General features: G+C 38.4%; 1 protein-coding gene across 1 annotated transcript; it reads left to right on the top strand.

Moving 5' to 3' along the window:
- The first annotated feature begins 11,780 nt into the window (after positions 1–11,780).
- On the top strand, positions 11,781–14,662 carry LOC145145343 (putative GTP diphosphokinase RSH3, chloroplastic). The gene is made up of 5 exons (XM_079074930.1): positions 11,781–12,704; positions 12,793–12,978; positions 13,100–13,560; positions 13,638–14,130; positions 14,214–14,662. The coding sequence occupies exons 1-5, from the start codon at positions 12,045–12,047 to the stop codon at positions 14,478–14,480; spliced, it is 2,067 nt and encodes a 688-aa protein (XP_078931056.1). The 5' UTR covers positions 11,781–12,044; the 3' UTR covers positions 14,481–14,662.
- The last annotated feature ends 3,710 nt before the right edge of the window (positions 14,663–18,372 follow it).

Raw genomic sequence — 18,372 nt, forward strand, 5'->3', positions numbered from 1 at the left:
TAAGGCCCAAACTATGGCCCATATATGGCCCAATTTTCCAAATTGGGCCCAAACCTTCATATGGGCCTTACCCTAAGCCCATTAAATTATTATACTCCAATCACCAAAACCCAATAGAAAAGCCCAACTCAAGGCCCAAGTGAAATTAGGATTTCCACATGAAATGACGATTAGGGTTAAGTGTTTCTTACTTAACCCATTAAGGACTTAATCCATTAAGTCCAATATTGCCTTAGGTTAATTTGCCAATGATTATTATTTAATATTTTAAGTTTAATAATTAATTCTCGTGAGGTCCCGATCAATCGCAAAATTAGGGTTTCACATAAAATGACAATTAGGGTTAAGTGTTTCTCACTTAACCCATTAAGGACTTAATCCATTAAGTCCATCACTCTTCTAAATAAATCATATGGTGTGGTTGGGCTTAATACACAATCCCATTCCAACGGCCCAAATGTGGGTCCCGATAAGTCCAAGCCCATAAATCCAATATTAGGGTTTTCTAAACCCTAATTAGGGTTTCCAACCCCATCTTAGCCCAGTAGGCCCAATAGCTAGGTATTTTGATCAATTAGGGTTCATTAGACCCATTAGTCACATGTTTGGGCTTTTAGGTCAATTTAGGGCTTCATTGGGCCCATTAGGGTTTTAGTCCCCTTGTCCAAACGTCCCAAACGAGTCCAAAATGCAAACGAGGCACACCGCCACCCAACACGGTGGCTGGTGGCGGCAGCCAGTCAGCCACCACCCTACGGTGGTGGTTTTAAGTTTTTCCATTATTAATCCGGTTACAAATTACAATAATACATACAATTGCCCAGACTAAACTTCCAATAATTACACCCACAACCACCTTGTGGCGGTAGACGGTGGTAGAGAGTGGCAGCCACCACCTCATGGTGGTGGTGGTGGCCCTCTAGTGACTCCGGCCAAGATAATTACGCACACGCGACACACACACTCTTCTGCTTGCGAGATAAGCCCAGCCACCCACCTGGTGGCGCATGATGATGGCAGCATCAACCCTAGTGGCCACCACCATGACTAACGGCGGCAACTAACGACTAACGGCGGCAGTTATGCATCGGCAAGAAGAAGGAAGAGAAGGGGAACGATCGAGTCAGCAGCAACGACAACCACGCACCCCAAGGGCTCCGCCTTCCACAGAATCGACGCGGCGGCAACTGAAGATGGAACCCGACTTCGTCGTCAACGGTGGCAACGGGAGTAACGGCGGCAACAATGCAACAGTGGAGTGGATTGGCGGACGTCACGATGGCGAAGCAACGGCGCGTTCAGCGGTCTTGGTTCTCAACTCTGGTGGTCGCACCTTCACCGGAAACGACCACATCGGTTATTGCTCCCGGTTCACCCATCGGTGTTCTGTATCTCCGGCCATGGCTGACGTCGTTGGTGGTCTTGGTTGGTCAGAACAGCAAGCGAGTCGGGTGGGAAGGATGGTGGCAGCCGATCGATGAGGGAGGGAGAGGGTGGCGGCTGGAGGGTGAAGAGTAAGTAGGGGTGGCGGCCGATGTATGATTAGGGTTAGGGTTAGGAGGCGGGTGACGGGTTATATACTCCCGTCACATATCAACCTTTTACCATAATGACAGATTCAGTCCCTTTTTCTCCTTCTTTTCTCAATTTAAGTCTGGATGTTATTAAAAGACCCCTCCTTGACAAAAACTTATCATCTTAGGTCCAGAACTTACTCTTTAGTCCCTGCTTCCATAAGTCCTTACATATTAAGTCCAAATAATACCATACACCCCTAGACTTATGAAAATCTTTACAAATTAAGTCCCAAAATTACACTTTAACCCCTGGAGATTCAAATCTTGTCATGTGGCTTCCAGAAACCAACACCCCACTAATTATTATTTAATTTTTCTATTTAAAATAGGATGTTACACAACGTGGCCATGGATGGCCACGACGTGGCGACCAACTGAATGTTGACCTTTAACTTTTGACCATTAACCTTTGACTTTGACCAAGTTTGAATTTAGGTCAATGGAGTAATTTGAGTTGTAGATTGAGGCTTGGTCATTGTTTGTTGTTTAGGTGACCTACAGAGTAGGTAATTGGAGCAGTGATCAATTCAGTTATTTTCTAGACTTTGAGGTGAGTTTTTCTCACTATACTCGTTGGTCAAAGGAACCAATGCCGACCCACTAGGTTGTGTTATGTATCATGGTATATAGGATGTTGCTTTGCTGTGGTGATCTGTTAGATTGATAGATTTGATGGGTTTTAGGTAAAACAAATAAACTAGAAAAACAATTCCTAAGTTCACATGCAACCTACTTTGGATCTATGTTTTAACTATTGAACATATAACTTTGAATTGCAAAACAAGAACCCTAGAGGAGAGAGGCTATTTTCGAAAAATAGTAAACTAGGGTTTAGGGTTTACATACCTTTCAATTGTTATAGCAAACAATTGATATTCCCTTGATCTTGATCTTGATCTTCTTGGAAGCTTTAGCACCACAAGTGTAATGCCTCTAATGGAATCACACCCAATGACTAGCAATAAGGAAAGTAGAAGAAGAGAGAGGAGAGGGAGTATGCAATTTCGGCCAAGGTATTCTTCCAAAGAATCAGTACCCAAAATGTGAGCCAGGAGGCTCCTTAAATAGTTGAGGGAACTAGGGTTTAGGGAAAACCCTAGTTATCCTTTGCTTAGGGCCTAAGCAAGACCCAAGGCCTTATCTTGGAGCCCTTGGACGAATTCTCTAGGGTTTCCCCTAGGGTTTTCGTCCACCCCCTTCCAAGGGGGTTCTGGAACCTTCCACTCAACTATTAGTTAATTGCAAACTAGTCCCTACACTTTATAATTAATTCTTTTAACCCCAAAATTAATTCTGATTAATTTCTGGCTAACAATTAATTAAACATAATGATTTCTAATTAATATATTAATCCATTAACATATTAATAAATCATTTATATTAATTTATTAATCTTATAAATTAATATCTCTCCTTTCATAATTTCCTTGTCCAGTTGCTAGGTTGAGGGCAACCCAAAAGGACTGTGCTGCTATCAATTCAAGTACATACCAATTATAGTTATGGGCTTAGACACCTAATCCAACAGTCTCCCACTTGGATAAGTCTGTAACTATAATTGCTAGTATGCCTTCTAAATTTGACCAGCAAATTGTAGCTTCCAAAAAGCTGCTGCCGAACTCTGACCCAGTCAGTTACGTGTCCTAAGATAAGTGATCATATAACCCTTCGTTCTGCTTGATATCCCCAGACAAAAGACATGGAATGTAATCAATCTGTTTGTCCAGAATCTATGTTTCCCGATTCCTGATTTGTGATGATGTAGGACTTCTAATTGAACACATCAATTTAGTCCTGGCTGGGCCCAGCACATAAGTCAACACCAAATCATCGAGGGGCCCACAGATATCGCTTTTCCTGTTAGGGCAAAAGGAACGAATAAACGTTGACTCATATGCTTGTATCTTTTACTCATCAAATTATGCATGACAATACGTTTTATAACACCAAGTTACTGATGCGTTTTCGTATCACCAATGCACAACCGACTTGTAAATTACAACTCATATATCTTCGTTTCAAGATTATAAGATATTATCGTCTCAGTATTACTCGTGATGAATTCCATGAAGTAATACTCTGAGCGAGGGTTTATCCAATACTCAAATCTCAATTTCTGAGTACTCATGAACATTGCAGCAATTCTATTGCCATGTCTATCCTTAGACAATCTGCAATCCAATTCATGACAGTCTTAATTCACTACTTACTTCCAAGAGTACGAGCGACTGTGGAGTTTGAATAATCTCATTATTCAGGAAGTAAAACATGCAAAAATGAAACACAATAATAAACAATTGACAAAAGGTAGTAGCCAAACTTATAAATAATACTTTATTATTTAATCACCAAAAGTCAATTACATTTACTTTGTTACAAGTTTCAAAAACTAATCTAACTACTAAAACTAATATCATCTTTCAGTCCTATGCTTCGAGCATGCTGAATATGCTTAGCCCTACTCATACCCTTTGTGAGAGGATCTGCTGGGTTATCTTCAGATGACACCCTCTTTACTATAAGATGGCCTTCTTCTACTCTATGTCTGATGAAATGGTACTTTCTGTCGATATGTCTGGTCTTACCATGATCTCTCGGTTCCTTTGTCAAGGCAACCGCTCCTTCATTATCGCAGAACAGTTCCATAGGCTCCTGGATGGTTGGAACAACTCCGAGATCCCCGATGAAGTTCCTCAACCAAGCTGCTTCTTTCGACGCTTCACTTGCTGCTATGTACTCTGATTCACAAGTAGAATCAGCCACCGTATTTTGCTTGGAACTCTTCCAAGTAACTACTCCTCCATTCAGTAAAAAACACCCAGCCCGACTGAGAACGGAAGTTATCTCTATCCGTCTGAAAGCTGGCATCACTGTAACCATCTACTCTCAAAGTATCACTGCCACCAAGCACAAGGACCCAGTCCTTTGTCCTTCGCAAATACTTGAGTATATTCTTAACAGCTATCCAATGAGCTCTACCTGGGTTTCCCTGATAGCGACTGACCATGCTCAAAGCAAATGCCACATCAGGACGAGTACATGTCATAGCGTACATGATCGATCCAACAGCGGAAGCATAAGGTACACGACTCATGTCATCTATTTCAACATCTGTACTCGGGCATTGAGTCTTACTCAATTTGGTATTGCTCTGGATAGGTAGCTCTCCCTTCTTGGAATTTTCCATACTAAACCTCTTTAGTACCTTATCCAAGTATGTGCTCTGACTAAGTCCAATTAGTCTCTTCTTTCTATCTCTCAATATTCTAATCCCAAGAATATAGGCAGCTTCTCCAAGGTCTTTCATGGCAAAACACTTTCCAAGCCAACACTTAACTTCTTTCAAGGTTGGAACGTCGTTGCCAATGAGTAATATGTCATCGACATACAACACCAGAAAAGTTACTATACTCCCACTAGCCTTGATATACACACAGAACTCATCTTCACTTCTAGAGAAACCAAACTCTTTGACTTTCTCATGGAAGCAAAGATTCCAACTGCGAGATGCTTGTTTCAATCCATAAATGGATTTCTCAAGCTTGCACACTCTATTGGGGAACTTTGCATCAACAAAACCCTCTGGCTGACTCATGTAAACATCTTCAGCCAACTTCCCATTAAGGAAAGCAGTTTTGACATCCATCTGCCAGATTTCATAATCATGAAAGGCAGCTATGGCGAGCAATATCCTAATAGATTTAATCTTAGTCACTGGTGAGAAGGTCTCATCATAGTCAACCCCTGGGGTTTGAGTGAAACCTTTTGCAACCAGTCGAGCCTTGAATGTGTGCACATTTCCATCCATGTCTGTCTTCTTCTTGAAGATCCATTTGCACCCAACTGTCTTACGACCTGGTGCACTATCAACCAAATTCCAAACTTGGTTGTCATACATGGACTTAATCTCGCTGTCCATTGCCTCTTTCCACTTGGAAGCCTCTGGGCCTGCCATTGCTTCCTTATAAGTGACTGGTTCATCTAAGTTTACCAGTGTTCTGTCACTTATGAATGTGTCACCATCTGAAGTAATATGAAAACCATACAACTCAGGTGGCACACTCACCCTAGTGGATCTTCTAAGAGGTAATGAGTTATCGATTGGTTCAACAGGAACTTTTTCCTCTGGTTGAGTGCTAGTGTCATCTAAGGTTCCTTCATTTGCTGAATCTTGAATTTCTTCAAGGTCAATAGTGCTCCCACTGTCCTCTTTGAATATGAGCTCTCTTTCAAGAAAGACTCCTCTTCGTGCTACAAAGACCACGTTTTCACTAGGCCTGTAGAACAAATATCCAAAAGACTGCTTTGGGTAACCAATGAAAACACATTTCTCACTTCTAGCTGCTAGCTTGTCGTGAGTCTCTCGTCTTACGAAAGCTTCACAACCCCAGACTTTAATATGTGCTAACGAGGGAACTTTCCCTGTCCACATTTCGTGAGGTGTTTTGGCAACCTTCTTTGTAGGGACAAGATTGAGGATGTGGGCGGCTGTCTCTAAGGCATACCCCCAGAAGTGAATAGGAAGCGAAGCCCGACTCATCATAGAACGAACCATGTCTAACAAGGTTCGATTGCGCCTCTCAGCTACACCATTTAACTGTGGTGTCCTAGGAGGAGTCAATTGTAAGACTATCCCACATTCTTTCAGATAGTCGTTAAACTCGATACTAAGATACTCCCCGCCTCTATCGGATCTAAGTATCTTTATCTTTCTGCCCAATTGATTTTCGACTTCATGTTTAAACTCTTTGAACTTTTCAAAAGTTTCTGACTTATGCTTGATCAAGTAGATATATCCATATCTGCTATAATCGTCAGTGAAAGTCACATAGAATCGATTAGCATCTCTTGTAGTTGATCTGAAGGGCCCACACACATCTGTGTGTATGAGATCCAACAGACCTTCACCTCTTTCACAAGACCCTGTGAATGGTGATTTTGTCATCTTTCCCAAAAGACAAGATTCACACATATCATCTGACTTTAGGTCAAATGATTCCAACACTCCATCCTTTTGGAGTTGGGCTATGCGTTTCTTGTTAATGTGTCCAAGACGACAATGCCACAAGCATGCCTTGTCTACACTATTAGACAAGTCAATATTAAGTACACTATTTCCTAAGCTATCAACACAAGTCACTGTTTCATACACACCATTACAAGGCAAAGCTTCAAACATAAAAACACCATTCTTATAAACAGAAATTGAACCATTCAAATCATTAAAAGAATATGTAAAACCTTGTCTGAACAATGCATGAAATGAAATAATGTTTCTCGTCATCTCAGACGAATAGCAACAATTTATTAAATCTAATCTAACATCATTACTAAGCAGAAGCTGATAAACTCCGATCTTGGTTACTGGTGAAGACTTTCTGTTTCCCATGATCAGGTTTATCCTTCCTCGCTCTATCTCCTCACTTTCCTTTAGACCCTGCAAATCAGAACAGATATGAAAACCACATCCTGTGTCAAGGAACCATGAACGAGAAGATAATGAGTTATTAGCAGAAATAGTGTAAATACCTGCCGAAGATGGCTTCACTTTGCCATCCTTGATATCTTGCAGATATTGTGGGCAAGATCTCTTCCAATGCCCTTTTTGGTTGCAGTAAAAGCAAACTGCCTCTTTTGGATCAGAAACATGGGGATTGGAACCATTGGGCTTAGCCTTTGGGCCATTACTAGATGACCCAGCTTGAGCCTTGCTCTTCCAGTTTTGCTTGGGAGGACCTTTCCTCTTTTTCCCCTTTCCCTGTCCAATAGCCAAAACAGGGGCACTAGCAGGTGTGGAGGGTATACTTTTACCCTTCATCCCTGCCTCAGCTGTCTGCAACAAGTTGTGCAATTGGGCCAAGGTCTGCTCAGTATTGTTCAAATGGTAAGTTAGAATAAACTGACCATAACATTCAGGAAGTGAGTTCAAGACCATGTCAATGGCCAATTCCTCATCAAAGTGAATATTGAGCTTGACAAAACGCTCTATGTAGCGTTGCATTCTTTGCACATGTGACACAACCGACTCCCCATCTTTCATCTTGCAAGCCATGAGTGACTTGACTACTTCGAACTTTTCTTGACGAGCTCGCTTATGGTACTTTTCCATAAGGTCCTTGTTCATCTCGAAAGGCCAGTAGTCCTCATAGTACCTCTGCAGTTCTGGGGACATGGTTGCCACCATGATGCATGCCACTTTGGTAGCATCATCGTAATGTTTCTTGTAGGCAGCAAGATCTTCAGGAGTAGCTTCATTCTCATCAAGCTCTTTGAGCTCCTTTTCAAGAACATATTCTTTGTTCTCGAAACGAAGAGCCATCTTGATGTTGCGCATCCAATCGTTATAGTTTGAGCCATCCATAACGACTTTGGAGCATATATTGAGCAAGGAGAAGTTCTGGTTGGAGGAGGATGAAGTAGAAGTGTTTCCAGGAGTAGACATCTTCAAAGAAAGAAAGTTTTAGTTAGATTTCAAGATACCTTAATAGAATAACCCAAAGATATAATATCAAGGTTAGGATCCAACTATGAAGATTCACAACTCAGAAATGGGATGCCGAGATCCAAGTGCAAATTTCATAAGGTAGGCGAATGACGATTCACCAATTCCACCATTAGACGAAACAAACGAAGTGAAATTCCTAATTCTTTTGAGATACATTGAAACTATTCAATGGCATGTTTTAATCTCAGATTATGCTCTTCTATTTGTGACTGGGATGCCGAGGATCACAAACAAGATGTGAATAACCATGCAAATGTGCTTGGTAACCTCATTGTCTTTATCATTAACTATTGATGTGCTGGTAAACCACACACGCTCCATCAAAATGACAATTATGAGATACCCATTACTACTCTTTATTAGTGCCTTTTAGTGTGCTGGTTAACCACACACGCTCCACTAACGACCAATAAAGCATAATGTGCAATTTCATGGATTAGCATACTTTTCACATTTTTCCTAAAGTAACTAGAGTTGGGAATTTTGAAAATAATGTTCTAGTACTTTTAATATCATTATACTTTTAATGAGAAGTAGTTGTCCTATCAAATCCGTTCTGCTAACGACCCTCCACTAATCAAGGAAGCGGTGGGTGAGAGTGGACACCCATTCAACTACCATTTTATAGGCAGTTTCCTTATACCCCCCTTATAGATTAGCTTCGTGAATGAGGCATACTAGCGATTTGACTGACCATATTCTTATACATATATAATATTAAACTTTTAATTATAATATATATATAAGGTGTGTTTTAAAACATTTTAAAACTTCAAGGGTTTATAAATTTCGAAATTTAAGCTATTAAATTTAAATTTAAATAAACCAATTAACTAGATTTAATATTTATCTTTTAATTAACTATTAATCAAATTATTAAATCTTGTAAGGATTATCTAATTAAATTAATCCATTAATTTAATCCTAATCCTTATCCCTCTAAATTTCGAAAAATAGGGTAAGGATAATTATCCAATTAATCTAATTAAGTAACAATTATCCAAAAACAAGAAACCCTAGTTATCCTCTTAGCATATTTCGAAATTCATAAGGGAGGAGGCTAGGGTTTTCAAAACCCTAACCCTAATTTCGATTAGGGTTCTTTGGAGGCTAGGGTTTTCGAAAAAACCCTTTGATCCAAAACCCTAGAAATCAAAAGATTGGCCTTTAGGGTTTAATAGCTATAAACCCTAATTTGCAATTCAACAATTGTAGCAATTCAATTTAAAACAACAATGGCTCTGATACCACTGATGGGTTTTAGGTAAAACAAATAAACTAGAAAAACAATTCCTAAGTTCACATGCAACCTACTTTGGATCTATGTTTTAACTATTGAACATATAACTTTGAATTGCAAAACAAGAACCCTAGAGGAGAGAGGCTATTTTCGAAAAATAGTAAACTAGGGTTTAGGGTTTACATACCTTTCAATTGTTATAGCAAACAATTGATATTCCCTTGATCTTGATCTTGATCTTCTTGGAAGCTTTAGCACCACAAGTGTAATGCCTCTAATGGAATCACACCCAATGACTAGCAAGAAGGAAAGTAGAAGAAGAGAGAGGAGAGGGAGTATGCAATTTCGGCCAAGGTATTCTTCCAAAGAATCAGTACCCAAAATGTGAGCCAGGAGGCTCCTTAAATAGTTGAGGGAACTAGGGTTTAGGGAAAACCCTAGTTATCCTTTGCTTAGGGCCTAAGCAAGACCCAAGGCCTTATCTTGGAGCCCTTGGACGAATTCTCTAGGGTTTCCCCTAGGGTTTTCGTCCACCCCCTTCCAAGGGGGTTCTGGAACCTTCCACTCAACTATTAGTTAATTGCAAACTAGTCCCTACACTTTATAATTAATTCTTTTAACCCCAAAATTAATTCTGATTAATTTCTGGCTAACAATTAATTAAACATAATGATTTCTAATTAATATATTAATCCATTAACATATTAATAAATCATTTATATTAATTTATTAATCTTATAAATTAATATCTCTCCTTTCATAATTTCCTTGTCCAGTTGCTAGGTTGAGGGCAACCCAAAAGGACTGTGCTGCTATCAATTCAAGTACATACCAATTATAGTTATGGGCTTAGACACCTAATCCAACAAGATTTGTATGGTTACCTGTATTTGTTGGTTATTGTTTATTGTTGCATATGCCAACATATATTGGTTGGGTTGAGGCAGTCCTGCTTTATGTTGAAGGCTAAGATACCCGGACGGTCCAGTTGATACTGTAGGCCCAAGGGAGCGGTCCAACTTATGTTGTAGGCTCGGGAGAGGTCCAACTTATTGCTGAAGGCTTAGGTGGCGGTCCAGCCTTGTGTTTATGCATTGTATTTGCGTTATGTATGGATAATTTGGGGGAACTCACTAAGCTTTGACTTACAGTTGTTGGTTTTGTGGTTTCAGGTACATCAAATGATCGGGGCAAGACGAAGGCGTGATCGTACACATCCTTCTGCTGATATATGTTTTGAGAGATTTGATACTTTGATTTTTGTGACTATGTTTTGGAAACAATGTTTTGTATGACTTATGGTTTACGAAATGGTCTTGAAAAATGGAAAAAATTTATCATGCTTTTTGGAATGTTACAATTAATTTTCGAGTATTGAAAATCGAACCCTTTTTTTTGGAACATTTTCTATGTTCTTATACATGAGAGAAAGGAAGTTAAATGGTGGTTACATCCATTTTGGCACCAAAATCATAGTTAGAAAGGTGGTTATAACTTTTTTTTTTTGAAAATGAGAATTTTCCTCCGAATGCTCCCGTCTTTTTTTTTTGAAAATCTAGAATTTGAAAATGTTTTTTTTTTTTTCAAATTCTAGATTTTTGCAATTTTCTTTTCAAAAATGATCTCTATTATATCTGAAAAGTCTATTTTGAAGTGTTTAATATCATAATTTTTCAATCAAATGTTTGATTTTAAACCATAATATTATATATATTTCATATATTACTATATTTGTTTAACTTTTTATTAGATTTTAGTAACAAACATATTTTTTTCCCAAAATTTCGGAACTGTTCATCGGATTTCAAACTTATTTTTGAAATTCAGAAGTTTTTTTTTTTGACTTTGAAATTTCAATTTGAAACCGTTGGCCTGAAATTCCAAAATGTGAGTCTGAAATGTCTTATTTAATAGGATTTTCTAATATGTGCCTTAAGTACACATATAATAAACATTAATTGAACTATTAATTATAAGAAATATTACCATAATTAAATTTGATAAATATAAATTATAAATAATATTCTTTATAATTAATGTATTTTATATTTAATTATGGTAATATCACACATAATTAATGTTTATCACATTTAATTATAGTAATATTTTTTATAATTAATACTTCACTTAATGTTTTTTATATGTGTCTTTAAAGCACATATTAGAAATTTTTTTTTAATTTGAAATCTTCATTCAACTTGATGATTACTATTATTTTTCTAAAAAACTAGTTTTTTTAATTATTTTCATCAAATAGGTATATTGGTTGGATCTGAATTGATCTATTTTCTCTATCTTTCTCTCTTTTATTTATTTATTTTATATAATTTAGTTAAAAAAAATAAGAATATAATCTATAAGATTTCCGTTATTTCAGGTACGCCTCAAGGAGAATCTTGTAAAAACTGAGGGCAACTTGTTTTCAAATTATTTATATATTTATTTTTTAAAAGAAGGCGTCTTCATTCATTTCAAGGAACAAAATATCATCTATCCTACGACAAGGAGGAAAGAAGAAAAGAAACCACATCTCTCTTCCTTCCTTTCCATTTCATCCCAATCTCTTCAAAACTCATCTCTGTACATATCCTAATTTTGATTTCTATTTTGTTTCTTTCTATTGTTGAACTTTCTTCTTGTTTAGAAATTTCAGTCAACCGATTTGTTTGCATAAATCAAAACCCTAGGGTTTTGATAAATTACACAGTTCCTTCAGCTAATCATGGCGGTTCCGACTATTGCACTGTACGCAAGTCCTCCCACTGGTGTGTACTCAACTCCGTATCCATGTCAGATCAACTCACATACGTCGTACGATTTCGATCTAAGCAGCCGTTCGTCTTCTTCGTCTACGGCGACGGTTTCGTCGTCAAAACCAACCGTCGGTGGCCTTTCTTCGCTTTTCTCGTCTTCTTCAAGCTTTTCTGGTGGTGGATCTGAAGAATTGCCGTCGATGAGAGGAGGTGAAGATCTGAGCAGTTCGTTTTCGTACTCTCCGTTTGGATCGTATTTGAAACGAGATCATGTCCATCAGAGTCCGGTTTCGGTGTTCCAAGGTCCGGTTTCGTCGAGCAGTACATCGCCGTTGAGGTTTTCTCCGGAAAGAGATGGTTCAATTCGTGCTGGGAGTAAGCGATTGTTTAAAGGTTTTGTTACACATGCGTTAAGCTCGTGTGTGGAGTATGATTCCCGGAGTTCTCGAGTGCAAGATGATTTCGCCGAGGAACTTACATTTATGATGGATGATACTACTCTAAAGGAATCAGATCCCGAGCCTTACGCTAAAGATTTGCTATTGGATGCACAGTTAAAACACAGGATTTTTAACGACAATCTGGTTATCAAAGCTTTCTATGAAGCCGAAAAGGCGCACAGAGGGCAGGTATTAACTATATATGGTTTAACTTTTTTACTTAATTTTACAAGAATCTTCTTTACACTTTGTTAAATTGGGTGTACTGATCATGTAGATGCGAGCCAGTGGAGATCCTTATTTACAACATTGCGTGGAAACTGCGGTTTTGCTGGCTTCCATAGGTGCTAATGCTACTGTAGTTGCTGCAGGTCTTCTACATGACACACTTGATGATTCTTTTATAAGCTATGATTATATTCTCCAAACTTTCGGAGCTGGTGTTGCTGATCTTGTTGAAGGGGTACGAGATCTCAGTTAGTTATATTCATTTGTTATTTGGTAGATCTTGTATAACTTCATGCTTGCTTTTATCTGTCAAAATCGAATCTTGTTGGACTGATTTTGGCAAATCTACACAACAGGTGTCTAAGCTAAGCCAATTAAGCAAGCTTGCACGGGAAAGCAATACCGCGAATAAAACCATGGAAGCAGATCGTTTGCATACAATGTTCCTGGCAATGGCAGATGCAAGGGCAGTGCTCATAAAGTTGGCTGATAGGCTGCACAATATGATGACACTGGAAGCATTACCTTCGAGTAAAAAACAAAGATTTGCAAAGGAGACAATGGAGATATTTGCTCCTCTAGCAAACCGTTTAGGAATCACTAGCTGGAAAGAGCAGTTAGAAAATCTCTGCTTCAAGTACCTCAACCCACATCAACACAAAGATCTCTCCTCCCAACTTTTGAAATCCTTTAATGAGGCAATGGTATCTTCCGCTGAAGAAAAACTGAAACAATCTCTTCAAGATGAATCTGTATCTTACCATGTTTTATATGGAAGGCACAAAAGCTTGTATAGCATCTACTGCAAAATGCTAAAGTATGTCTTCTTCTTTGTTCTCTCTCCCCCATCTTTGAAATGCGATAATTCCTGACATTGTATGCATATATTTGTAGGAAAAAGCTTGCAATGGATGAAATTCATGACATTCATGGGCTACGTCTGATTGTTGAAAATGAAGATGAGTGCTATAAAGCCTTAGATCTTGTTCACAAATTGTGGTCTGAAGTACCTGGAAAGTTCAAAGACTACATAAAACATCCAAAGTGCAACGGGTATCAGTCATTACACACAGTAGTAATGGGTGAAGGTTCAGTTCCACTTGAAGTCCAAATCAGAACAAAAGAAATGCATTCACAGGCTGAATTTGGATTTGCTGCTCATTGGAGATACAAAGAAGGTGATAGTAAACACTCTTCATTTGTAGTCCAAATGGTTGAATGGGCTCGATGGGTAGTGACATGGCAATGTGAGAATATGAGCCAAGAAGACTACAAGTATAAACCTCCATGTACCTTCCCTTTTCATTCTGAAGATTGCCCACATTCATATAAACCTTCATGTGGATCTGAGGGGCCTGTTTTTGTCATCATCATTGAGAATGATAAGGTGGGTAGTTTTTATTTATAAATCATATGAACAATCTTCCATCTTCTTTTTGGATTCTTGAATGTGTGTTTGTTTTGTGTCAGATGTCTGTGCAAGAGTTGGCAGCAAATTCAAGTGTGAAGGATGTTCTGAACATAAGTGGGTCTAGGTTTATTTCTGTGAAGGAGGAGTTGAGGCCAAGGGTGAACCATGAGCCAGTGAGGGATCTTGGTTGTAAGCTGAAAATGGGGGATGTGGTGGAGCTCACACCAAGGATTCCAGACAAGTCATTGACGGAGTACAGGGAGGAGATTCAGAGGATGTATGACAGGGGTCTCTCTGTAACAAACTCCAACAGGTGGGGAAGATGATCATGATGTCATGATATCCATGGTGTAAAAGAAGTTATGTAAGAATACTACATTACATAGCCCTAGTCTCTAGATAGAAAATGATTTAATTGTTTCTTGTAAATATGTTGTATATAGCAGTTATTTATGTTAAGTGAATTTAAAATTTCCAAAAATAAATGGAAAAACAAAATATATATGTATATGCTTCTTTCAGTTTTTATGATATTAGAATGTTTGATGAAAACATGAAAAGAGCATGCCATACACAACCACCCGTGCAATTGGGCTTATTAAAGTATTGGACATAGTCGACATAGCGAGTTTTGAAGTTTTGATAGTGAATTGGACTCATCTAATGGTTAGATTTAAATCAATGACTAATTATAAGCAAAATGAGACTTGGGTTGTTTGGGTTTTTTACTAAATGAAACCGAAGTATAAGAATTTTACATATTTGACTTTTTATGTTTTGGACCTTAAATTTATAATTACATGATATTAGGGAGAACGGAGTTGTGCGGCGGGCTAAAGAATGGTTAGGACGGTGCCGGCGGTACCGCCGGGTAGTGATTTCGTGACCGGCGAGTCCAATTGGTTGGAGGAGTTATTCGTCGTTAGTGGGTTGGTAGACCCGTGAATTTGTGTTCAATGCATGCATGTGAAGAGAATATATTCACCGTCATTTTTTGTTTTCATGCATCTCGTGAAAACCAAAGCTAGTGATTTTGTGACCGACAAGTCTAGCGGGTTGGGGGAGTTATTAGCTATCAGTGGTTTAGTAGATCCATGAATTTGTGTTCAATGCATGCATGTGAAGAGAAAATATTCGCTGTCCTTCTTGTTGTTGTTTTTTTTTTTTTTTTTTTTTTTTTTTTGTGCATCTCGTGAAAAGACCAAGTTCACGGATCTACTAACCTGCTGACAAAAAAGGACAACGAATATATTCACGTCACATGTATGCATTGAACACAAATTCACGGATCTACCAACTGACAACGAATAACTCCTCCAAGCCGCTAGACTCGCCGGTCATGAAATCACGACCCGGTGGTAACGCCCTTAACAGTCTTTAGCTCTCCGTACAAATCTGTTCTCCCTAAGATTAGCATACAATTTTTGACATATGCTTATGTAATAAACATGAAGTTGATTATTCGAGAATTAAACAAAATGTTTCTTGGGATATGCCTCTTATCATTTGAGATGTTATCCTTGTACTTTGATTTTAAACAGATAAATGTTTTATATTAAAGACTTTACAAGGATCTTTTGCTAAGAATTAACACATAACCCAATGAATGAGGTCACTAAGATCATGTGCTTCCAACTTCATTTACATCGTCCACATCATTTACTGGTTCATTGCTTTCATTAGTAACATCAATGACGGAATCCGATTCATCCCTTCAACTCTTATTTTAGTTTTTTGTTGCTTCTTCCATGTATAATTTTCTGAAAATATATTCATAATGAATTACTATAATATGACATTAAGAGAATGGGTGAAGACACTTAAAATATTTTAGGCTTGCGTTAAACCATTAGCCTCGATTAGGACATTCCAGACTTCCAGTATATGCATTAAAATCTTAAATTTATATAAAACTACATTGAATACAATATAATAGATAAAGATGAAACAAAGCAACAACACACAAAAGCCAAATGTTGGTCTGAAGTCAGAACTTGGAAGAGAGCGCGAACATAAGCCAAGAAAACGCTAAGTATCAAGCCTTTAACTTGGGACTGGAATTTAATTTCCCTAAAGCAATAGCGAAAAAAGGCACCAAAATTAATGAAGACTTCAAAAATAGCATAAGCTGAGAATTAGTGTAACAACCCAAATTTCCAATAATATTTTTCATTTTTAAATAACCAAATCATTTCCATAAGATATAAAATTCCAATCACATTTGTTTTCAAAATCCACAACATCAGATAAATTATTTATAATATCAGAGTGTCCCAAATAAAATGCCAGAGAGTGCATGCCGCACCATCACGCCGGACTTTTGCCCTTAGAACCTAAAGTACATGAAACAACCAACAAACTGTAAGCTAATGCTTAGTGAGTTTCCCAGAGCATACCCCACACAATCTACATACTCACATAAACCATATCAGCCATAATAGCTACATAAACCACATAAGCTATGCATACAAACATATAAGGATGCCCTGGAAACCCTCCAGGGTCTTACTCCGGGTGCCATGTGAACCCCCACATGGTCTTAGCCCAAGGATGCCATGGAAACCCTCCAAGGTCTTACACCCAAGTGCCTCGGGAACCCCCGAGGTCTTTACTAAGGATGTCGTGGAAACCTTCCAAGGTCTTACACCCAAGTGCCTCGGGAACCCCCCGAGGTCTTTACTAAGGATGCCATGGAAACCCTCCAAGGTCTTACACCCAAGTTGTGACAACCCGAAACTTCTTCTGTTTCCGTTACGCGATTTCCGTTAATAAAATTTCGAATTCATTAACTTTTCCGTCAAACTTCTTGGTTTAGAAAATAATCTAGTCATATATAATTAAATTATTTACGAGTCGGAACCAAAAATCGCGCGGAAACCCGAATATCTCGAAAAATCAATCAAATCTGGCCTAAGTGAGTTTACAACCGTAAACTCGTTTACGACCGTAAACTCGTTTACGGCCGTATACCTGTTTACGGTCAGCAAAGGGTGGACCCCCCCACCACCGACCACAAAACCACTATAAATAAGAGACCTCCACCTTCATTTGAACATTTCTGGCCAAAAACTCTCTCCTTCTCTATCTAAGAACCTTGACCGTAAACACCTAAAAACACCTTCAAACTTCGGGAAACATCGAGAATCACCGTTTGGAGCCACTTCAGAACGTCTGGAAACGCTTATCTCTTCGAAATCAACACTATTGTTCTTGAGTTTACGGTCCATCTTCAAAGACCGTAAACACTGTTCTTGAGTTTACGGTCAAAGCCTTCAAAGACCGTAAACTCTGTTCTTGAGTTTACGGCCGTAAACTCACCAAGCATTCAGAAACCGCAAACTCCAGTTTACGACCGTAAACACCTTTTAAGTGGTGTTTTTGGCTGAAAACTCACTTTCATCGATTCGATCAAGTCCCGGTAACATTCCTCAACCGAATACAAATGTTCCTCTAACACTTTATCTAACGAAATCACTAATTTAGATACATATATGTATTTATTTGATAATAGGATTGCGTTAAGTGTCACGTGCAAAAACTCGAGGATCTTCATTTCAGTCAACGCTTTCACTCAACAACTGTGAGTTCATACCCCTACATTTTCCATATTTTCAATGTTTTCAGGGGGGGGGGGGATACAAGCTAAACATAAATGTTTTCAAAAACTCATGCAAACCTCATACTTTAACCCTTTTGTACTGTGTTGAGCATAAGGGACGTTTTCACAAAAAATTGCATAGTTTTCCGGACACGCTATTCACTAAACATGCAAACTATAATCGATATAGTTTGGGATTTTTCTAAACATAACAAGTACATAAACTTTCACTACTAAACATATGCGCGAATACAGAAACAGTTTACAGTTTACATCACTACCTTATTATGGCATTCATAACTGTAATTATCACTACATACAGTATACATAGGGATTTTCACTATGGTAGAACGCTACTACACTTCATGTAAACTAGATTGTACGATACTGTGAGGTGCTACTTCATTACTGTACCCTTGGGTGTACAGGGATAAATCCTACCATAGTATAACCAGAGTCTCCTGGAGGGAGAGCGTGATATTTGTGAATAGATCTATTCGGGACTGACAATCCCATATCTGGACTGCTAGCTACAGTTAGGCGGGCACGCCTGAGATGTACAAATGTCATTTAACTCGACGCCTGAAGAACGTTGGAAAGGTCTCTAGTCATATCAAGCA

The sequence above is a fragment of the Lactuca virosa genome, chromosome 1, assembly GCF_052849685.1.
Source record: "Lactuca virosa cultivar CGN04683 chromosome 1, Lactuca_virosa_CGN04683_v6, whole genome shotgun sequence".
NCBI lineage: Eukaryota > Viridiplantae > Streptophyta > Magnoliopsida > Asterales > Asteraceae > Lactuca > Lactuca virosa.